The sequence below is a fragment of the Pithys albifrons genome, chromosome 11 (assembly GCF_047495875.1).
Source record: "Pithys albifrons albifrons isolate INPA30051 chromosome 11, PitAlb_v1, whole genome shotgun sequence".
NCBI classification, from domain to species: Eukaryota; Metazoa; Chordata; class Aves; order Passeriformes; family Thamnophilidae; genus Pithys; species Pithys albifrons.
The window spans coordinates 17,427,736-17,450,591 of record NC_092468.1 but is presented as its reverse complement, the minus strand read 5'-3'; the positions used below and the strand labels follow the sequence as shown (position 1 = coordinate 17,450,591).

The following is a 22,856-nucleotide window of genomic DNA, read 5'->3' as shown; positions in this document are numbered from 1 at the left end:
TTAGAATTGGTCCTTGTTTATTACCAGCTCAAAAGAGGATTTACAGGGAAAGAACTTGAAGCAAGGTCTGTAAATTGGAAGATCTGGGCATTCTTTCTCGTAAGTCACAGAGGCATTTGTGGAGGTAGGCTCAAAGGTTTTCCAGTCTGTCTCAGGATATTAGTGGGGGTGGGAGATATAAGAAGCTCTTAGAGAAAGCTTTCTAGAGAGGCAGAGAATATGGTCTGAGGTCACACTGCTATAGGCTGGTACAGTTTGCTGTTGAGCAAGCTTGTTGTGTAGAACTCTGTTGACAAGGCAGTTCAAGACTTCACCCGCTACAAAAAGGTAGCTTTTCAGCCCTTCAGGTGAAAAGAATAGAGTGGCTTCATCAGCCAGTTCTGGAGAGCTTTTCTTAACACAGGCAAGGAGCAAGACTGGAAGACAAATGACAACAGTAAACAGTCACAAAGTGTTGATAATTTGTCCTTTTTACAACCCCACTGGTTGCCACTGGCATGAGAACGTCTTCTTCATGACAGGTAATCTACTGGTGATGATTGCTCCAGATCCTTCAATAATTTATTTATCTTCATTTATTTTTTCAATTCCTTAATGAATTCCTTTTATTACAGTTAGCTGACTATACATCAGTCAATTAGCATATCATGAGCAAGAGAAGATTTGGCTCTATTGAAGAATTCTTGAAGCCCTTTATGAGTTTGGTGCCTAAGAACTTGGCAGAAGTGGATGTTTAACATTTGGTGAGTTTGCTTACTGGCAGTTAACAAGGTGGGTTTTTTTTAATGGCATTGGGAGAGGTTCTTCTGGATAATGTCTGCCATTACAGGAAGAATTATTTTTTATACCCCAATTAGCTGACAGTGCCATCTCCAGGACTGAGACCATTATCACAGCTGTAGTTGTTTCAGGTGCCTCTGCCTACCTTGTGTTTTAAAGCACCCCAGGCTAACAAACAGGGATGTGTGAGGTCACTAATCTGCATATGGGATGAATCGGTTTACCTGTTTCTTCTACGCCCGGATTACCTTTACAGGATGGTTCAACCCATGTCCAGCATGTCCTGATGGGTCGGTGATTGCTATGAAGTCCTCTCATGCTTGAACTGCCAACACCCCTCTGGCAGTGGGTCCACACTGGTAAGAGCGGGGTTTCATTTTTATCCAGCTGGATAATGGGAGGAGAGGCAGCAGTTGCTTGCCTTGAGCAAGTTAAAAATCACTAATCCTAAAGAATAGCCGGTAGATAGTGCTGAAGAAATGCTGCTGGTGGTTGCGTTTAGTAATTATTTAGAAAATGGAGCCTTGGCAATCTCATGAATACATTTTCCATCAAATAAAGTAAGATGAATCCCAGATTCATCTGTAGTCTCAGATCTAAACCAACCCACAGTCATCTTCCTTTTCCAGAGTGAGAGAACCATATTCCAGGCTAGCTCCAGCTGAACACTGGTTAAAGTGTCTCCTGAGCTCAAAACCAAGTAAGGTTTGAGGCTAACAAATGTCAACCTCAAGAAAAATCTGGGAAAAATTAAGTGGATCCCAATGTTTCAGTTTCACATTTGAAACTCTGGCTGAAACAAACATAGCCCTGGAGAGACTGAAGATCTAAGGTGGATATTGGAGTTCATGTTGAATCTTTGTTGTCTGCTATAGAAATATAATGTTAAAACATAAACATACTCTATTTAATCTCTCAATTGTTACTTGGTGGAGAGAAAGATGGGAATTCAATGTGGTTCCCCTGGAAGAGAAAGGCGGTGCTGGGCAAAAAGGAGATACAGAGAAAGTCCAGCTGAGTCCAGAGAGAAAACTGGTCTCTGACCAGAGTGCAGGAGGAAGACAGAAAGGTGATGGGGTGATGTGATGCTACTGGTGCCTCGTGCTGTGGTGGGGAATCTATTTGAGGAGCCACCAGGCAGAGAGAAGTCTGTACCCATTATCTTGATTGGGCATGACTGCTGCCAGGGCAGGGCCTTGGCACTGTGCAGGGAAGCAGACAGCCAAGGTCTGAAACAGACAGGAAATCTTCCTCCCTCAGGAAAACATCACCAGGAGAAAGGCTTAAAGTCTTCTGAAGTGGCAGAGCATGAGAGGAGACAGGTGGCCTAATCAGAGGGATGCTTTAGCAGAAAGGATGCCAAAGGCACAAGGAAGAGCTTTGTTTGGTGTTAAAACTATGACAAAGCATGTGATAATGGTCTGGCAAAGGGCTGGAGGGTGTTTGGATACCTGGATTTATGAGAAAGGACTGATAGTGTAAAAACTTGAGGCTGCAAGACTGAAGAAAGATACAGAGAGGTCCTGCTGTGAGGCTGCAGCCCTGGAGGGGGTGAAGGATGCAGGGCTTAACTTCTTCACTGCCCCATAGAAGAGATCACTGGAAAAAATTACTTTTCCTGATGACAAATCATTTAGATGAAAAATCTTTGAGTATCTAAAAGGACAGGGAGTGTACTACATTGATTTGAAACGAAAAATTCTGCTTAGTTAGTGAATTTGAAGTAGATTTTGTAGATTACACTGGATAAACAACAGGTAAAACTTAAAAAAATTTCTTTTTAAAAAGACTTTTTTTTCCCCATTGAAGGAGGGAAACAAATTAGAAATGATTGCCTTGAAAACCAAGCTTTTTTATGTACACAAACAAAGTTTTTGTGGAACTCTAGAAACATCCCTTTCTTTGTTAATACACATTAATCAGTTATCCATTAGCAGTAATGAAGTGCCAGTGTTGAAGGATAATTGACTTGGAAGTTTGTAAACTGTGGGCTGGCAGACTCCAGGCTGTTCTTTCTGGATAAGGGTCTTCCATGTCCCAGAGCCACAAATCCTGGAAATAGTTTCTGTCCCAGAGACACTTGAAGAAGCAAGCACAAATCATCCTGGCAGGTTTTTCAGAATATCAGTGAAAACATGTTTCTTTTACAAGTGTTTTGCTTTCAGGGGATGGGCATTTTTGGCAGGGAAGCACTGACCCATTAGCATTTCAATCTACATCTGTAACACGGGTTTGTAATGGTCATTGTTATGTGGTACCCAGAATCCCTCTTCTGTGGTTTTCGTGGTCTGGTTTCAGGCCTGTGAGCTCCCCTGGTGCTGGTTTATGGTTCCTGTGTGTGTTGAGGCTTGGCAAAGAGCCTTGGCTGCAGACTGTTCTCAGGTAAACAAGTATGTCACACGCGTGTCATGACTAGTCCTTGCTGGGGCCCTTTGTTCTGGTTGTAGCTTAAGATCCCTAGTAGGTTTTTCCCATGTTTTTTTATCTGTGTGTTTCATTTTAGATGTACTTTCTATATGATTATGTGTTGTTTATCTCATTAACTTTCTTATCCTTTAGGGTATCCACCTTATGTCAAGACCGAAAGGGGAAATTCAGAAGCAGAGAAAACCCTCAGTGAGGCTACTTATTGCAAGTAATTTAGAAAAAAAAAGTGAGGTCATATATTAAACCAGTTATGTTTTCAATTACATTCAAAAGCATAACAAATTTTGCTTTTTGTATTAAGCATTTAGATAGTTGTATATGTATCTTAAGATAAATGTGGGCTTTTAACTTCTATCAGCCTTGCCATTACTAGATATAACATGTACATGGAATATATATAAAACAATTTAAAAACTCCAAGATTTAATGTCCACTTACATTTGCATTCTTAATATGTATGTATGACTATTGCTTTTCTAAAAGCATTCCTAGGAGCACAAACCATCCAAAATTGTTTCAGAAAAATTAGGTGGAGAATTTACGTATATCGACATTGCCTGGAAAATCTTGGCCCTAGTCTTTTAAGACACTGTTCCTACAAATCCTGTGATCCATATTTGACAAATATAATCTGTATGAGAAGAGGGAGAGGGGTGTGCATCTATTCAATATGCTTGAGCATGAGAATGTAGTAAGTAGGACAAAAAGGGAATGGTTGATAATAAAGAGCGAGGGTTAGAGGTGGGGAATAATTATTATATGAAGTTCAGGCTCTTGTGAAAAAACTGGTTGAGCAACCAGCCTTAATAGCTTCAATGGACTATTTTGAATAAAGACAAGCTGGTAAAAGCAGATGGTAAAATGCTGACAATAAGTCAAGTTCTTATAGCCGTGGCTGTATTTCTTCTAGTTACACAGTTTTTAAAGTTGCAGCAAGTACGGAGATGTCTTCCTCCTGGACCAATTCCTCTCCCAGTTTTTGGGACCTTGTTACAGCTGAGCTTCCAGTTTAATCGTGATCTCCTCATGAAGGTACTTATTTTCAGATACTCCTAATTGTTTAAAAGTCTTAGCCTTTCTCTTGTTTGTTATGTGAAAACATCTCCTGAAACTACTTTGGTACCACTCTTACTGTTAACTGGCCACTGTGATATCACACTTGGTTTGTTCAGAACTGCTGGTTTGGTTGGCAAAATAAGAAAAAGTTATTTCAGTGTAAAGTAGTTTACCAAGCTAAGAAAGCTGATGTTGGAATTTCTGAATCCCTTTTAAGACTGAGTTTCACAAATTAATGTGAAATTTTATATAATTTAGGTCTAAATACCTTTAGGGATAATAGATCAGATTTGAAGTTAGGGAATAAAATAACATTAAACATTTTTACTCTACCAGCATGGATTTGTAGCTTTCTGAGCACAGGCATTCTCTGGCTTGAGTAGTAAACAGATACTTAAGTGCACTCTTTATGTGCTCGTTTGTATTGACAGAATCAAAAATGGGTGGGAGGAAAGAAGAAAGTAACTGGTACAGTCTCTACAAGCTAGTTACTCCTCTGGCATTTTTGTGTTCTTTTGTGCTACTTTACTTGTACAAATGGTAGAAACTCTCTTGAAATAAATTAATGAATAGAAACTACTCTTTTTCACATGAATCATTGAGAACTGAGCCTTGGCTTATATACAGTAATAAAAGATACGTAATGTTTCTTGACACAGACTTGTGGCTCTGAATAGTGGGAATACTCAGCTGTTCCCACCAGTCAATGCTGGAAAAGACATTTATGCTTTCTTAAAGATGATTATAATCTTGTGAGAAAGATGGAGAACATCACTCCACCTTAGGGCTGGTCCTGTGCAAAAACAGGTTCATCCTCTTTTTGTTTGCAGTGTGTGGGATTTCATCTGTGCTTTCCTGGCTTCTTTCCCACCTCTAGCTGGCAAAAACTCATGGCAACATATTCACCTTATGGTTTGGATGGGCCCCGGTGGTTGTACTGAATGGATTTCAGGCAGTGAAGAATGGTATGACAACACACCCTGAAGATGTTTCTGGAAGGCTGGTCTCTCCTTTCTTCAGAGCAATGGCAAAAGGAAAAGGTGAGAATTTCTTGCCATAACTATTGCACAGAAGCATCATCTTTACAAATTGCAGCTCTTTGTAGCTTGTAACCACTTTCAGAGGTACCACAGTAGCAGGGTTTGTCCATGAAGAATGACTGCCAGGTGAAACTGCAAGGTAGGGAGGGGTGAAATAGCTTTTGGACATTAGCAGCAGGAAAATACAAGTGACATACTCACTGGAGCAGGTTCAGAGGTGATGCGATGAGGCAGTGCTAAATTGTACCACAGAGAAGTGGAGGAAAATCAGCAAACATCCCACTGCCCTGTCCTGGACTTGCTGCCTCCCACTATTATATTTTCAACTGAAGAGTGAGATTGATGGTGGGATCTTCTTCCTGTTCCCTTCATTTTGTGAATGGTTTCTTATTCCCACAGTTACATGCAGAGGTTCAGTGTGCTTCTGTTCCCACCTTGCTGTAGGTTTCATACCACCAACCACACTGGAATTCCCAAAGCCTGTCACAAAGCCTAAGTACTGAACTTTCCTGCCCTGTGGACATTTTCTTCCTGCCTGTGAACAGTCAGAACTCTTTCCCCTTTTCCCTTCATGAGAATCATTACCCTGATATAAGTGAGCTTCAAGCACAGCAGGGAGTGTGAGACAAGCACTACCGAGTGTGTCTAGAGAAGCAGTTGGCAAACTTTCTGACATAATTGGTTGACTTGGATCAAGCAAGTCATCTTTTTACCCAGCTGAGTTTATCCTTTTCAGCCCAGCCAAAATACTTACATGCCAGAGCTGTGCCTTTGTGCCTTTGTGTTCTTTTAGGCAATGCAATAATTTAATTATATTCTGTGGCTTAGTATATCCTTTAATGTAGTCCTTGTCTATAAGTAATATTAGCATGATAAAGAGCTCTTCCTTTAATGGATGCAGGGATTATGTTGGCAACTGGTCACACCTGGAAGCAGCAGAGAAGGTTTGCACTCAAGACTCTACGCAGCCTTGGTCTGGGGAAAAGAAGTCTGGAGCATCGAGTTCAAGAAGAAGCCCAGTACCTGGTAGCCTACTTTGCGAGTATGAAAGGTATCTCTTCAATAAATAACAATACATTTCACTCCTTAGTCTGATATCTTTAGTGTATGAACTTCTCTGAAATTAAGGGCATCTTTTGTTCCACAAGGAAAGTGTGTGGGGTCTTACAGTGTCTATGTGGAATGGACTGAAAATGCAAAGACCCCAGTCTCATGTTTTCAAGGAGACTATTCTTGTTCAAAGTTATTTACAAAATGGCTAAAATTGGGAAGAAAAACCTCTCTTGGCCTGTCAGCAATTGATTTCCTAATGCAGCCCAGGAATGCTCCTATATGGTGGTGGTGCATAAACTCATGGAGACATTATCCATCCTGGTGAATTAAGTCTTGTCTTGGAATGCTATTTGCACACTCTGTTTAGCAGTGACTAGAATTTTGTCTTCATTACAAGACTCTACCTTGATCAACCCAGTTTGGATCATGTGAGTTGGGTTTCTCAATACTGATCATTCTGCAAAGGCACAATAAATCAGTACATGCTGTGGATTGCATTGTATCCATTAAATATAATTAAATCTTGCCAATCCCATGGTTTAAGAACCAGGAGAGACTGGGATGTGACCATGTGGGCAGGAAAAAAAAGCCCAGAATAGTAAGCTGCTAATCAGAATTGTGCCTTGGGTGTTGGACAGTTGCATTGATATATACATAAATACAGTTGTTTACAGTCATTTATTCCAGAGTCACAAAATGTGGTTGGAAGGAGTTTACAGCATTTTACCTCACTGGAAGTTGTACATCTTTAGCAAGGTCAGACAAAATATAGTGGTCTATATGTCCTTGCTGGATAAGGCTGCCTCTCTTCTTGCAGTTCTTCCCTCAAGTTTCCTTTGTCCACAGTGTTCTCAGTCATTCCCATGCTTGAGCCATGTTTTGAATTTGACAGACGGCAAATTTGCATTGAATTTTTCCCCTTATCTCTAAATTTGCTCTATCATATTGTGCTGGTTTGAAGGTGAACCAGCAGGGGAAATGAACTCACCACGAGAGAGATTATAAGTCAGAGCTAAAATTTAATAATAATATTACAATAACAACACTGATACACAAGGGAAATTGCTTTCAACTCACAATACCCCAGCAGTATAACCCAGTGTCCTGGGGCACAAACCCAAGGGGGTTTGTTTGCCCTTCTGCTGAGACCCCTGTGGCTCCCCCAAGTCCAGAGCAAAAGGAAAAGAAAAACCTGTTGGTGCAGGCGAGGGCTGTGGTCTGGGCAAGAGCGGTGATCTCCTGCTGTCGAGGTCCTGCTGCTGCTCTGGATCCGACAAGAAGGTTCCCGAGGTCTTCTTACCCACCACTCATGTACCCTCAGGGAGCACTCAGTCCCTCCCCCTGGGCGGGGACTCACACAATGGGTGATTAACTCTGGGAGCCAGGGGTTGTTGAGCTGTTGATGGCCCATTAGCAGCTCCGCCCCCCTCAGGCTGGGTGTGAAGTGATAATGGCTCCCTGGGCAGCTGCTGCTAATGGCCCATTGTCCTTGGGGAATGAATAGAGGGGGTGGAATACACAGGTTTGATCACCACCACACAGGGTTAGCTGGTCCCTCCAGCTGAACTAGGACATTATCCACCCCTTATTCCACTCCATCTAGTCATTCCCAAATTAACCCCCTTTTTACCTATACATATATATACACATATATACAATGAAACATTACAAACTCTTCTCGCTCAAAATTAGGTCCCCTTGTGGTACACAACGTGTTTCTCCATCTTTTTGCATTACCCACCAAGTGCAACCAGGTCCTTGAGCAAAGACAATCCCTCGGATGGGTTTGCCTTTGTTTGAGGTGGGACTCACCCAAACAGTCTTTCCTAACATACCTCTCATATGGACCACAGGGACTTTATCTCCATCTACAGTATTCAAGAGTTCTGATTGGGCAGGGCCAGCTCGATTGATGGAGCCCCGGGTGTTGACCAACCAGGTGGCCTTTGCCAAATGCAGCTCCCAGTGTTTGAAAGTTCCCCCACCCAACGCCTTCAAGGTTGTTTTCAGCAGTCCATTACATCGCTCAACTTTCCCGGCAGCTGGAGCATGGTAGGGGATATGATACACCCACTCAATGCCGTGCTCTCTGGCCCAGGTGTCTATGAGGCTGTTCTTGAAGTGGGTGCCGTTGTCAGACTCTATTCTCTCTGGGGTGCCGTGTCTCCACAGGACTTGTTTCTCAAGGCCCAGGATGGTATTCCGGGCAGTGGCGTGAGATACGGGGTATGTCTCCAGCCATCCAGTGGTTGCCTCTACCATGGTCAGCACGTAGCGCTTGCCTTGGCGTGTTTGGGGAAGTGTGATGTAGTCAACTTGCCAGGCTTCCCCATACCTGTATTTCGACCACCGTCCACCATACCATAGAGGCTTCACCCGCTTGGCCTGCTTGATGGCAGCACATGTGTCACAGTCATGGATAACCTGTGAGACACTGTCCATGGTTAGATCCACCCCTCGGTCACGAGCCCATCTGTATGTTGCATCTCTGCCTTGATGACCAGAGGCATCATGGGCCCATCGGGCTAGAAACAATTCACCTTTATGCTGCCAATCCAGATCTACCTGAGAGACTTCAATCTTGGCAGCTCGATCCACCTGCTCGTTGTTACGATGCTCCTCATTAGCCCGGCTCTTGGGTACATGAGCATCTACGTGACGGACCTTCACACTCAGCTTCTCTACCCGGGCAGCGATGTCCTGCCACATCTCAGCCGCCCAGATGGGTTTCCCTTTGCGCTGCCAGCCGGCCTTTCTCCAGCGTTCCAGCCATCCCCACAGAGCATTGGCCACCATCCACGAGTCAGTGTAAAGGTAGAGTCTTGGCCACTTCTCTCGTTCGGCGATATCCAAAGCCAGCTGAACAGCTTTCAGCTCTGCAACCTGACTTGATCCACCTTGTCCTTCAGTCGCTTCTGCAACTCGACGTGTAGGACTCCATACAGCTGCTTTCCATTTCCGGCTTGTCCCTACAATGCGGCAGGAGCCATCTGTGAAGAGAGCATATCGCTTCTCCTCTTCTGGTAGCTGGTTATATGGTGGGGCCTCCTCAGCTCGTGTCACCTGCTCCTCTTCTTCTTCAGAGGACAATCCAAAACTCTCACCTTCTGGCCAGTTGGTGATGATTTCCAAAATCCCAGGGCGATTAGGATTCCCTATCCGGGTTCGCTGCGTGATCAGAGCGATCCACTTACTCCATGTGGCATCAGTGGCGTGATGGGTAGAAGGAGCTTTTCCTTTGAACATCCAGCCCAACACTGGTAGTCGGGGTGCCAGGATGAGCTGTGCCTCAGTGCCAATCACTTCTGAGGCAGCTCGAACTCCTTCATACGCTGCCAGGATCTCTTTCTCAGTTGGGGTGTAGCTGGCCTCAGATCCTTTGTATCCCCGGCTCCAGAATCCCAGCGGTCGTCCTCGAGTCTCCCCAGGTACTTTCTGCCAGAGGCTCCAGGATGGGCCATTCTCCCCGGCTGCAGTGTAGAGCACATTCTTCACATCCTGTCCTGTCCTGACTGGCCCAAGGGCTACTGCATGGGTAATCTCCTGTTTAATCTGCTCAAAGGCTTGTTGTTGTTCAGGGCCCCACTGGAAATCATTTTTCTTCCGTGTCACAAGGTAGAGAGGCCTTACAATCTGACTGTACTCAGGGATATGCATCCTCCAAAAGCCCACGGCGCCTAGGAAAGCCTGAGTTTCCTTCTTGCTGGTCGGTGGGGACATAGCTGCTATTTTGTTGATCACCTCTGTTGGAATCTGACGACGCCCGTCTTGCCACTTCACTCCTAGGAACTGAATTTCCTGAGCAGGTCCCTTGACCTTACTTCGTTTAATGGCAAAACCAGCTCTTAGGAGAATCTGGATTATCTTCTTTCCTTTCTCATAAACCTCCCCTGCTGTGTTCCCCCATACAATGATGTCATCGATGTACTGTAGATGTTCTGGAGCCTCACCCTTTTCCAATGCAGTCTGGATCAGTCCATGGCAAATGGTGGGACTGTGTTTCCACCCCTGGGGCAGTCGATTCCAGGTGTACTGCACCCCCTTCCAGGTGAAAGCAAACTGCGGCCTGCACTCTGCTGCCAACGGAATGGAGAAAAAGGCATTGGCAATGTCGATGGTGGCATACCACTTGGCTGCCTTGGACTCCAGCTCATACTGAAGCTCCAGCATGTCCGGCACAGCGGCACTCAGGGGGGGTGTGACCTCATTGAGACCACGGTAATCCACCGTCAGCCTCCACTCTCCACTGGACTTTCGTACTGGCCATATGGGGCTATTAAAGGGTGAGTGAGTCTTGCTGACCACCCCTTGGCTCTCCAGCTCACGAATCATCTTGTGTATGGGGGTCACAGAGTCTCGGTCAGTGCGGTATTGCCGACGGTGCACTGTGGCTGTGGCCAGCGGTACCAATTGTTCTTCAACTTTCAGCAGTCCTACAGCAGAAGGGTCCTCTGAGAGGCCAGGCAAGGTGCTCAGCTGTCTGATTTCCTCTGTCTCCACAGCAGCTATGCCAAAGGCCCAACGCAGTCCCTTTGGGTCTTTGAAATATCCATTCCTTAGGTAGTCTATGCCAAGGATACATGGGGCTTCTGGACCAGTCACAATGGGGTGTCTATGCCATTCCTTGCCAGTCAAGCTGACTTCAGCTTCCAGTACAGTCAGCTGTTGGGATCCCCCTGTTACCCCAGAAATAGAGATGGATTCTGCCCCGACGTATCCTGATGGCATCAACGTGCATTGTGCGCCAGTGTCCACTAAAGCTTTGTATTTCTGTGGGTCTGATGAGCCAGGCCACCGAATCCACACAGTCCAATAAACCCGATTGTCCCTCTCCTCTACCTGGCTAGAGGCAGGGCCCCCCCTAGTTCTGGTCATGGTATTCACTGCGCTCTCCCTGTGAATATGACCGGGAGGTTCCTTCAAGAGGATCGGGCATAACATCATCATTCCTATACTGTCTGGAGCCTTGCCCACGAGAGACCGGAGCAGCCTTCAACCTTGAAGAATTGCCTGTGTTAGTTGTGCCTCTTTGCAATTCACGTACCCGAGCTGCTAAGGAAGAGGTGGGTTTCCCATCCCACTTCCTCATATCTTCTCCATGCTCATGGAGGTAAAACCACAGATTGCCGCGTGGAGTGTACCCTTTCTCCTTAGCTGGAAGACGCCTGCTTCTGATGGCGGAGACTCTTGTTTGTTCTGGAGAGATATGGAAGAGTCCTTCCTTAATCTTCTCTTCCAGTTCAGCCAGTTTTGTTTCCACAGCTGAGACGTGGGCTCGTAATGGAGCAGTGACAGTGTCTTCATAAATCCTGAGTTTGCTGACCAGTGCACCCACCTTGTCTTCTCCCTCTCTCCACTGCAATGTTGCAAGGTAGCGAGAATACATTTCTGGCCCAAGTCGTGCAAATTTTAACCACATCTGGGATGTGCACTGGACACCATCTGGACTTTTAGGGAATCTCTCATCCTCTGAAAAGATTATCTCCAGTACGGCTAATTCCCTTAAGCACCGGATACCTTGTTCCATTGTGTTCCACTGTCCTTGCTGTACGTGGAGGTCCTCCTTACAAAGATATCTCTCCCTCACGCTTGACAACAGTCGCCGCCAGAGGCTGAGAGTTTCCTGTCTCTTTCCAATGCCCTGATCAATGACAACATCTCGAGACAGGGATCCCAGCTGCCTTGCCTCACTCCCATCTAGAATTGTATCATTGGCTGCAGCATCCCAGATTCGAAGTAGCCAGGTCAAGATGGACTCATTTGCCTGTCGTGTGAACTCTCTCCGGAGCTCACGCAGCTCTCCCAGGGATAGGGACCGGGTGATTATTTCTGGCTCCATTTCTTCTGCTTGAGATGAAGGTCCTGACTCTTCCTCGTCATGCACTATACGAACTGATTTGGTCTTTGATTTTCTTTTCTGGACAGGGGCAACTGCTATCGGTTTCTGTTGTCCTTCTGGCTCCTCCATGGTTTGCGTGGACATGGTGCTGGTTGATGTATCTCTCTTCCTCTCTGGCTCAGTCATGGTCTGGGTGGACATGGCGCTAGTTGATGTATCTCTCTTCCTCTCTGGCTCAGTCATGGTCTGGGTGGACATGGCGCTAGTTGATGTATCTCTCTTCCTCTCTGGCTCAGTCATGGTCTGGGTGGACATGGCGCTAGTTGATGTATCTCTCTTCCTCTCTGGCTCAGTCATGGTCTGGGTGGACATGGCGCTAGTTGATGTATCTCTCTTCCTCTCTGGCTCAGTCATGGTCTGGGTGGACATGGTGCTGGTGGGTTTGCTCCTTTTCTCCTCCTCCTGGTGATGCTGTACCACACCAAGCAGTGTGCGGTAGGCAGTGGCCAGGGCCCAGCAGGTTGCTGTGAGCTGCACATCTCTGGGACTACCAGAGCATCTTCCTTTCACATAGCTTAGCATTTTGGCAGGGTCCTGCAGTTGTTCCGGGGTGAATTTCCAGATCATTTGAGGAGAGAAGGTCTCCAAATACTGGCCCATATCTTCCCACTTCCCGTGCCACTCAACATCATCCGCTCCCAGGGCAGGCCTCCAGCAAGTCTCCTTAGAGAGCCCAGTTCTGACCCTAAACATGGTGTATACAGTACAGAGGAGACAAAGCAACACTAACAGCAGGATTATGCTGTCCCTAACATCAAAAGGAAGCTCAATATTTTCAATGATTGTTGTAGCAGAGGTGAAAAGGTGGAAGTAACCATCTCCGCCTGTTTTCCCCACAGTCTGGGTGCTATTTTTAATGAGACCCCAGAGGTAACAACCCAAACCAGGACAGGCAGACCAGACTGAATATACATTCACAATGAAATTCATTGCTTCTGATGTTATGACAACATAAACATAGTATATTAATAAAGCAATTTTGATCCTTCTCCCTGGTATTAAAGAGAGCATCAAAACAGGCACATGGTTCCCCATGTGTCGAAATATGAACAGGCCCAGATACACCATCCACATGAATACATCAAGCAACATGGTAGTCAGGGAGTTTCTGTACCCAAATACACAAAATGAAATTGTAGTTCTGACTTCTCTCTCGTGCCCCACGTTGGGCGCCAAAAGATGTGCTGGTTTGAAGGTGAACCAGCAGGGGAAATGAACTCACCACGAGAGAGATTATAAGTCAGAGCTAAAATTTAATAATAATATTACAATAACAACACTGATACACAAGGGAAATTGCTTTCAACTCACAATACCCCAGCAGTATAACCCAGTGTCCTGGGGCACAAACCCAAGGGGGTTTGTTTGCCCTTCTGCTGAGACCCCTGTGGCTCCCCCAAGTCCAGAGCAAAAGGAAAAGAAAAACCTGTTGGTGCAGGCGAGGGCTGTGGTCTGGGCAAGAGCGGTGATCTCCTGCTGTCGAGGTCCTGCTGCTGCTCTGGATCCGACAAGAAGGTTCCCGAGGTCTTCTTACCCACCACTCATGTACCCTCAGGGAGCACTCAGTCCCTCCCCCTGGGCGGGGACTCACACAATGGGTGATTAACTCTGGGAGCCAGGGGTTGTTGAGCTGTTGATGGCCCATTAGCAGCTCCGCCCCCCTCAGGCTGGGTGTGAAGTGATAATGGCTCCCTGGGCAGCTGCTGCTAATGGCCCATTGTCCTTGGGGAATGAATAGAGGGGGTGGAATACACAGGTTTGGTCACCACCACACAGGGTTAGCTGGTCCCTCCAGCTGAACTAGGACACATATTATGCAATATTTTACATGTGACATTTCTTTAGAGTGCCACACATTCCTGGGATAATGGGGTTGCACCATGGTTGTGAAGGATCAGTTTGATACAATTTTGTAAGAAGTCACTTCTCTGTGATATGCAATGCTCTCTTGAAAGTTCTGTGTGTAACCTATAACATTCTCTGACTTCACTAAAGCAGGAGACATTAACAGTGGCATTTATTATTATGATTCCAGGGAAACCTGTGGATCCTTCTTTCCCTCTTGTCCATTCTGTCTCAAATGTCATTTGTGCTGTCGTGTTTGGACATCGTTTCTCCAGAGAGGATGAGACCTTTCATGAACTGATTAGAGCCACAGAGCATCTATTCAAATTTGGGGGCAGCTTTATTCATCATGTGAGTGAACAATCTGTTGTGTTTTTCTGAATAAGACAAAGAGAGACAAATGCATATTCAAGTTTTGGAATGTGTGAGGGATGTCCCATGAAGCTTTACTGGGTAGTGCACTCTTTCAAAGAGAGTGATGTTAATGCTCCACATACCAGTCTTGGACATTCATGTTCATTGTCCTGTGTGTGAGCACTGTGGGAGTTTGCTCTTAACTCTTTGCAACAAGACACAGGCTCATGGACTGCTCCTGTCATGGTTTCTCAGCCCCTCTGCACCACAAATTCCTGCCTTGGACATCATGATTCTTAAATATTAAATATCAGGTCTAAGTGTGTTTCACATGCCAAGTTTCAACGTTGTTTTATATACGGTCAACAGAGAGAAGAATGATTTAAATACTGAACTGCTTTGTCTGTGGCTGCTTATCACCATTTCTTCTATAAGACTTGGTCTTGAAGACTTCCTAGAGAAATTCCACTCCTTCACCATGAGTGAGGAGTAGCCCTAAGCACAGGTAGCAGATGACAGGAAATGCGAAGCCAGCAAATTTAACTCCAAGCCTGGCAATCAAACAATCGGGAATCAAGGACTCATCTTACACCAGAGTCCTGCTTTGCACTGCTAAGGTGGGACAGAATTTATGTAGTGACATGTAAAACACATAAGCAATCCCTGTAATACAGAGATTTCCCCTTACATTCTGCTCACTGAGTGATGGTCAGGTTCCCTTTTGTTTAGCCCAGCTCTGGTCCCGTAAGTCGTGTGTCATGGTGGCAGATGAGACCTGCTTTTAGATTAGAGAACATGCCTCCTTTTCTTGTCCCCTTCTTATCCTGGCTTTGCTTTAGTCCAGTGAATAAGATGTTGTTCAGGGAAATAACAGGCAATCAAAGCATTCCAGAAGGATGGCAACAATCTTCCCACTTCTCAGATACAAAGAATACTCAGTATTATGTAAAAAGGGAATATTGCCGCACCCTCATCCCCATTTTTTAACTGGATCTCATGCTGTCAGGCGCTGAATGGGACAACACTGTGGATTGGGCCTCTCCAGAAATGGAGGAGGAGTTTTAGCAGGGAGCCAGGAAGGTGGGTGGGAGAAAGTACACTGCAGGTACGAGAACAAAGTATACAAATCATCCAGCTGTAAATGTAGTCTGAAAATCAAAATGAACTCTTGGCTATCCGAATAGGTAGAAAGCAGCTATTTCTTATGCTAGATTTTCCCAAATGGTAAGAGAAAAGAAAAAAATTGATCTGGTTGTGTCAGCTAAATGCTTCTTTCTTTCTAGAGGAGAGCACTCAAATTTGTCAGGAAGCTGTTCCTTAGCTTTTGTGGGTTTCAGATATTTGAAATTTTATGAAGGACTCTTGAGAGGCCGATTTGGGGATTACCCAGACTGCATTGCAGCTGCCTGTAGCAAGCGCTTGCTTTGGATTTATCAACTCCTTTTGCATATCCTGGCGAGGAAGGACACTTAGCAAGTTTTCCTTCTCCCTTCCCAGTATTCTCCACTTGAGGGCAGGATCTCACTTTTAAAACTCCTGCGTGCAGTTCATAGTAATTGAAGACATGACTTGAATAACTGAACAGATTAACACAGTTCATCCTAGTTATAATAATTCTAATTTGGCTTGTGATTGGGCTGAAAGCCTGTGGACAATATTACCATCAAAACAGCTAGAAATTATACAGTATACTGTTTCACAACTTGAAAGCACAAGCATAGTCTTTGTCAGGATGTTTTACTAATGAGGCCCAAACCCCATGCTAACAAGAACATTACCCTCTCTTTGTATTAGATCTTTCTAGTGCATTTTCTTCTGATAGAGACTTTGTAGAATTTCATGTGTGTCACTCCCACAGCTGTACGAAATCTTCCCCTGGCTGATGTGCCGTCTCCCTGGGCCCCATAAGAAGGCCTTGGCTTGCTATGATGTCCTGAGCGACTTCACAAGGAGAGAGATCAGAATGCACACGGAGTGTGGGGTGCCAGCTGAACCGCAGGACTTCATCGACTTTTACCTGGCTCACATTGAAAGAGTAAGTTTTTATCTGTCAGGCTGCAGTCACTCCTCCTGCATCTCCTGGCACAGCTGGAATGGGGCTGCTGTGCTGGGCACTGCCTGCCCTGTGTGCATCTCTGCTGCTGTGTCTGCTCCATCACTGCAGACCTGTCTGATTAATACTTTATAGTGCTCAACTTTTTATTATTATGGGGAACAAAAGCAACTACCTCATGGACTCCAAGCATATTGCAACTGTGAAATTGTCATTATCGTCCAAGCTGGTACTTCTATCAAAGAATCAAATCAGATCTCCTTGCCAAGATCAATTTTTTATATAATAACCAATAGCATCAGTTTGTATTTCTAGCTGGTAATCCTTTGCTAATCAATTACCACATCAGCTGCTATATTTTTATGGTCCAGGTGGTTGTCAGCCTGACTGGCTTCCAGTTCCTGGGATCCTCTTGTTTTAATTTTTTTTTTATACTGACACATTAACACATCTGGCCGTTCAAAGCATTTAAATGCTTCTAAAGCATTTCACTGCTGTTCTAAGATTTATGAGACTTGAAAATCAATGGACCAGAAATTGTTTCAGTGAGCTCTTCTGGGACTCTGCTGGATGGAAATCATCCAAGTTTGTTTATTAAAAAAATTGAACTGTCTGTAATAGATGCATAGGAGCAATAAAAAAAGATTAGATAATATTACAGCAGGGGAAAATATCCTTCCCACTTTTCAATTGCTCCATTGGTAAGAGAAATGTTCAAGACCCCTGAGCATAACCTCCCTAAATTTAGACAATGAATTTCCCCAAACCATAACAATGTTCTTTTATAGTTTCAGTGTATACATACCTGTCCTCACAGTTCTAATTGAAATCTGTAAAACCCTAGAGCAGCTGTATGTGAGTCATTGTGCCCTTGTAATGGAGAAGAAACCTGAACACCACAGGTAAAGAACTTTAGACGGCCCAGTATTCATTACCTTGTGCATGTGTTGCTTGGTACAAAAACTAAGTGATGGATTGTGACTTGAGGCATGAAGAATAACATGCTGGTAGATCTCTTAAGAGGAAGATTTATTTATGAAACATTCTAAATGAGCCACTATTTGAACAATTAAGCCAATAATCCTTTTCTGCAGAAAACATGCGATGTAGCTTCATGATTAAGAAAGAGTAAAGATGGCTTGTCTGTTTGTGAAATGTTACCTTTTGTGTTGATAGTCATCTTTGGTGTTTAACATTTCATCTCAGTCTCCATATTGACTCATAGGCAGGACATACTGCAACTTGGGACCAGTCATAAAATCAGATTTAACTCTATTTGGATTTTTCTAACTTTCGTGTATAAGCCTCTACTTTTTCCTATCATTTTCAGTCCAAAGATGAACCCAGGTCTACATACAATGAAGACAACATGGTTTATTCTATAAACGACCTTTTTTTGGGTGGATCTGAGACAACAAGCACTACTTTGAACTGGGGCTTGCTCTATATGGTGGCAAATCCAGACATCCAAGGTGAGTGGATAAGCCTGTCACAAATATCTCTCATGCAATAGAACAGCCAAGTCATAACATTTTCATGGATCAGAGATTATTCCTAGTGGTACATTTTGTACTGGTGGATCTGTGCTGGGCAGCATCAGTAGATCCAGGGAATCTGCATACATGCTCTTAGAGCAGCCACAGGCATAAGGCAGTTCCCAGAGTTAACCACTTGGGAATTATTCACCCATGTAGGAGATTGTGGTTGATTGAGGTGTAGGGGTCTGTGGAGAAATGAACATTGTAGTAGGGATAAGAGGACTGCAGTTACTGTTTGGGAAGCCAGTGAGTTTGCACGTGTGATCTTACAGGAACAGTGGCCACTGCTGCAGCCATTGGTGAGGAGCGCTCATGGTGCTTCAAGAAATTGAGCTGGATCCTGTTTTAGTTGTAAATATGACTGACAGCTGAAAATAATTAAACAAAAACTGATGTAGAGATGTCAGTATTCAGAAACTTATTTCAATTCTGCTTTGTGTTGCTGAGTATCAGTCATGGGGGCTACAGGGTGTCCTGCCCCTTCTGGTGCTCTGTGTGTCACAGAAGAAGTACAGATAAATTGGCTAAAGGTCAATTGCCAACCTTGACTTTATTTTTGTCCATCAGTCCATTTCTGATCCCAAGGTACCAGGGTGTCTATCTAACTTATGATTAAATTAACTCTGTGATTTGTTTGAGTTTCTTGTGACAGAAATTATTCCAGTCAGAAACAGAAACTGACGGCTCATCTGTTACATTTATTTGTATTTAAGAGGCTTGTTTTAAGTCTAGTTTTTAAATAAGCATCAATCACTTTCATAGAGCACTGAATGCAAAGCAAAGGAAGAAGGATGTCTTATGCTGGATAACAGAAATCTCATTGTTAGATCACAGGACATTCGCAAACACCCAGAAGAGAACAGAATTTTAAATGGAGGAGAGACATGAAGATAAGAAAAAATTGCTCAACTTGTAGCTGTCAGACAAGAAAGTCTACTTAATCTTATGTTATTGTATGTTTTGTTATCACCTATGTAATTAAGGTTATGAAAGCATTGACTCACCTGTGTAATTTTATTTAGCTAAATGTAATACCTTGCATATATTTGGGAAAGCAGGATGGATGCAGAGTGATCCTTTTTGGCTTCTTTTGGAATCCATTCATACTGTTGCCTGTGTTGACACCCAATGACAATATTGTACAGTTCCACTCTGTACCATATGGAAAAGTTTGGCCTTTTGCCTCATCACTGAGTCAGGCTCTCCTTGTTCTCTGAACAACCCAACAGAGATGTGTGTTTATGTTACGCTGTGACTGATCACTTCAAACTACACTGGATCCTGAAGTAGTCACTGCTTGCTTTTGCAAGATAGTTCTTCATAGAAGGAAGTGTACTTAAAAATCTTTCTGGATATGCTTTTTAAAATCTGTAAGGTTTTTAAATCTCTGTAGTCAGAGCCTACCTAGCACAGTTGTGTGAAGGGCTGCTGGCAGTCACAGAGTAGGCTTGATGTGATATAGAATGGACTTCCCTGCATCTCACTGCTGCTTCAAACAGCCTGGGAAAAGACAGAATCATTTATTAAAAATCTAAGGCATTTTTATTAGGTGTGTCCTGCCTTTCTTGAAGTTTGTAAAACAAAGTTTTTATTTTTGTCAATGCTCCCAAAAGTCCTGTGCAGTGATTTAAAACATGCTATTTTTGATTTAAAGACAGGTGCCATAGATACATTTTTTTCATGGTATTTGAACATTGTTCTGGTTGGCATTGCTTCACTTAACAAAAATTCCACATAAGAACACTTTCCTTCTAACAGGAACTAGACTTTTAAGGCCAAGACTCACCTGGCTTAAATTCCAAAGAGCTGGGAGCTTGATCGTTCTAGCTGGCTATAGGTGCTCAAGGCACCTGAGCAAAAGAAAATGCAAAGATAAATCAGTAATCTCTTTGATCTAAGTGTTAGAAAGCCAACTCTTAGTTTCTTAATCTCCAGTCAAATAACTTCAGACCCAAAACCAGAGTTCTCACATGTTTATGCTGCTACTTTTATTTTGTTTATAAAAAGTTACTTACATTTTTATATAAATTCTGTTACTGTTCTCATAGTTCTAAATGGGAATTGTCTGTGAAAATGGAATTAGTGAAAATATTTGATATATTTTTCCACCTGAAACAGAGAAATATATAAATATTTTAGGTGTTTTTCTCATTTGACATGGTGAATATCTCTTCACAGAGAAAGTGCAGAAGGAGCTGGATGCTGTTCTGGGTCCTTTCAAGTTAATTTGCTATGAGGATCGGAGAGAACTGCCCTACACAAATGCTGTGATTCATGAGATTCAACGCTACAGCAACATTATCTCAGTGGGCATGCCCAGGGTGTGTGTGAGGAACACCACAGTGCTTGGCTTTCCCCTCAAGAAGGTACAGACAGTTTCTCAGTTGCTACAGATCTTTCCTGCCTCAGTAGAGGAAGGTGTGGATTCAAATCTGTTTGTGCCAGGATCTTCTCCTCAGTATCAGAGGAGCCGGATACCTCTGGGTCACAGCCTAACTGGGAAAGACAAGGACCATCTGTCAGGCTAGTGATGCAGTGCTGGAGGGAGAGATTTGTTAGCAGTGAAAGATGCCCCTGGTTGGAGGAGGATATTTTAGCAAAGTATTTCTACAAACCAATGAAGGCAAAACTTTTATGATTGATACTGAAAGAAATTGTGGTGGGTTTGTGTTGAAAAGGCATTAGAAAGATTTCTGACTGAATTTTTTTGTGCAGAAAGCCTGTAAAAGATACAGGGCATGACAGTTTGCAACTAAATTTTGTTAAAGAGACTGAAATACAGAAGCTTCTAACATTAGAAGTGAAAATGGGTTTAGTAAAAATAAAGTTATTAGTTGCTATTGACATGGCCACTTCCACTGTCCAGCTTGCACTAACATTCTAAAGCAAAATTTTCTTGTATTCCTCACAGTCCTTGCTGGGGAACTGAGTCTGTCAGCACATAACACTGACCTCCGAGAGGGAAAGAACACTGGTCTCAGCAGCAGGCTCTGGCTGCTGGGCAAGCACTCACAGCCAGAAGTGACTGAGTGTTTTACTCCTTTTAGGGCACCATAGTTTTTCCAAATATTGCTTCATCTTTGTATGACCCAGAGCAGTGGGAAACGCCTCGACAGTTCAACCCCGGCCACTTCTTGGATAAAGATGGAAACTTTGTGAGCCAAGAAGCCTTTTTACCATTCTCAATAGGTAAGTGAACTGACAGCACAAACATTAACAGTTTGGATTGGGAGTGTAGAATCAAGATAGCTATTAAAAAACCATCGATTGCCTGTTTCAAACCTTTTTGTGGAAAACAGTGCTTAAATCAACACTATTATTTTCAGTAATATTTGTTCTACTGAACAAACAATAACATGGAAAAACAGAGGTGTCCTGATAAATGTATACACCTAACTCGCCCCATTTTTTGAACAAAATTCATTGCCAGTGATCATGGCTATTGATTTGGGGCTTATATTTCACACCAGACATACATTTGGGCAAGCAGCCCTCCTCATTCTTTATGCATACAACACTGGAGCATGACATGTCCCTGGAAGAACAGGTCCTTATTCTTCATTTATATGATGGAATGAATTCCTTTCAAGCTGTCAGTCAAATGAAGATGAGATTTTTGAGGTAATTGAAGGGATACTTCCAGCAGAAGGGGGTCACAGTTATCTATAGCTGCAAATAAGATTCTTCAAGGAAGAACTACACAAACCTTTGTGTCACTGATTGCATTAAGTCCTAAAGAAATTCTCGACTAGGCAAAAATACCTGTGCTCTGTGTGAGAATGAATACAATTGGTGTTGAGGCAGGGTATTGTGCTCACTGTCGTTCCCGTCTTCCCTCTGCAGGGCACCGTGTGTGTTTGGGGGAGCACCTGGCGAGGACTGAGCTCTTTATTTTCTTTGCCAACCTGCTGCGAGCATTCACCTTCCAGCTCCCTGAGGGAGTGACAGAGGCCAACACAGAGCCCATTTTGGGGGGTACCCTGCAGCCCCACCCCTACAGGGTTTGTGCCATCCCACGCTAGGCTGGACACGTGCAATGTGTCACAGACCACCCACAAAACATCTTTCTTACTTTTGTGAATGTATGTCTTGAAACCATATAACACTTTTTGTCTTGGATTTGAATTTCTACTCCAAAAGCTACCTTTTGAGTACAGCAGACTCTGTTACCTGCTCTTGAATGTATCCTTTTATTTAGTAACCGTTAATTTGGTCTGTAAGACACCATCCCTCTCAGCCGTAAAGGAATCTTGCAGTTGCTGTCTGGCCTGGCAGATATAAATCTGGTACACTGGCAAGCAAATGACAAAACTGACGAGCAGGCTTCAAAAATGAATTCATTATCTCTGAGTTATCCTGTTTTCAAAAGCAATGAAGTTTGGCAAAGCAAACCTGGAAAATTCTGCCTCTTGATGTTACTGTCATCAATCATAACATTGCAGTCAACCTTTTGTTGATGGTCACTAATAAAAATTATGAAGGAAAAATTAGCAACTCATTTTATTTATGGATGACTTAAACCTCACCGAGAATTTCTAGGTCTGATGCAGCAGAATGTGTAAGGCATCTTTAAACCTGGCAGAGGATAATTGAATCCAGCAGAGAAAAGGTACAGGCTGAAACTTGGTGGAGAGAGAAGATATATAGAGAGGATTTCTTTTAGGGTGCATACATTTAAAAATTCCTGTTAATTTTTGGAAAGTCCTTTCTAACAGAGCAACTGTTTACTCCCATGCGTGCCTCCTGTTAGGAGCAGCACTAGGGGTTTGCTATAGCAGGTGGAAGGAACTCCCCAAGGGCCAGCTTGGGCA

At 43.7% G+C, this 22,856-nt stretch overlaps 1 protein-coding gene across 1 annotated transcript; it reads left to right on the top strand.

The window, feature by feature from the left end:
- The first annotated feature begins 3,297 nt into the window (after window positions 1-3,297).
- LOC139677063 (cytochrome P450 2J4-like) lies at window positions 3,298-22,548 on the top strand. Its single transcript, XM_071566636.1, has 9 exons — window positions 3,298-4,239; window positions 5,141-5,303; window positions 6,205-6,354; window positions 14,291-14,451; window positions 16,313-16,489; window positions 17,838-17,979; window positions 20,224-20,411; window positions 21,093-21,234; window positions 21,889-22,548. The coding sequence occupies exons 1-9, from the start codon at window positions 4,069-4,071 to the stop codon at window positions 22,065-22,067; spliced, it is 1,473 nt and encodes a 490-aa protein (XP_071422737.1). The 5' UTR covers window positions 3,298-4,068; the 3' UTR covers window positions 22,068-22,548.
- Window positions 22,549-22,856: the final 308 nt, after the last annotated feature.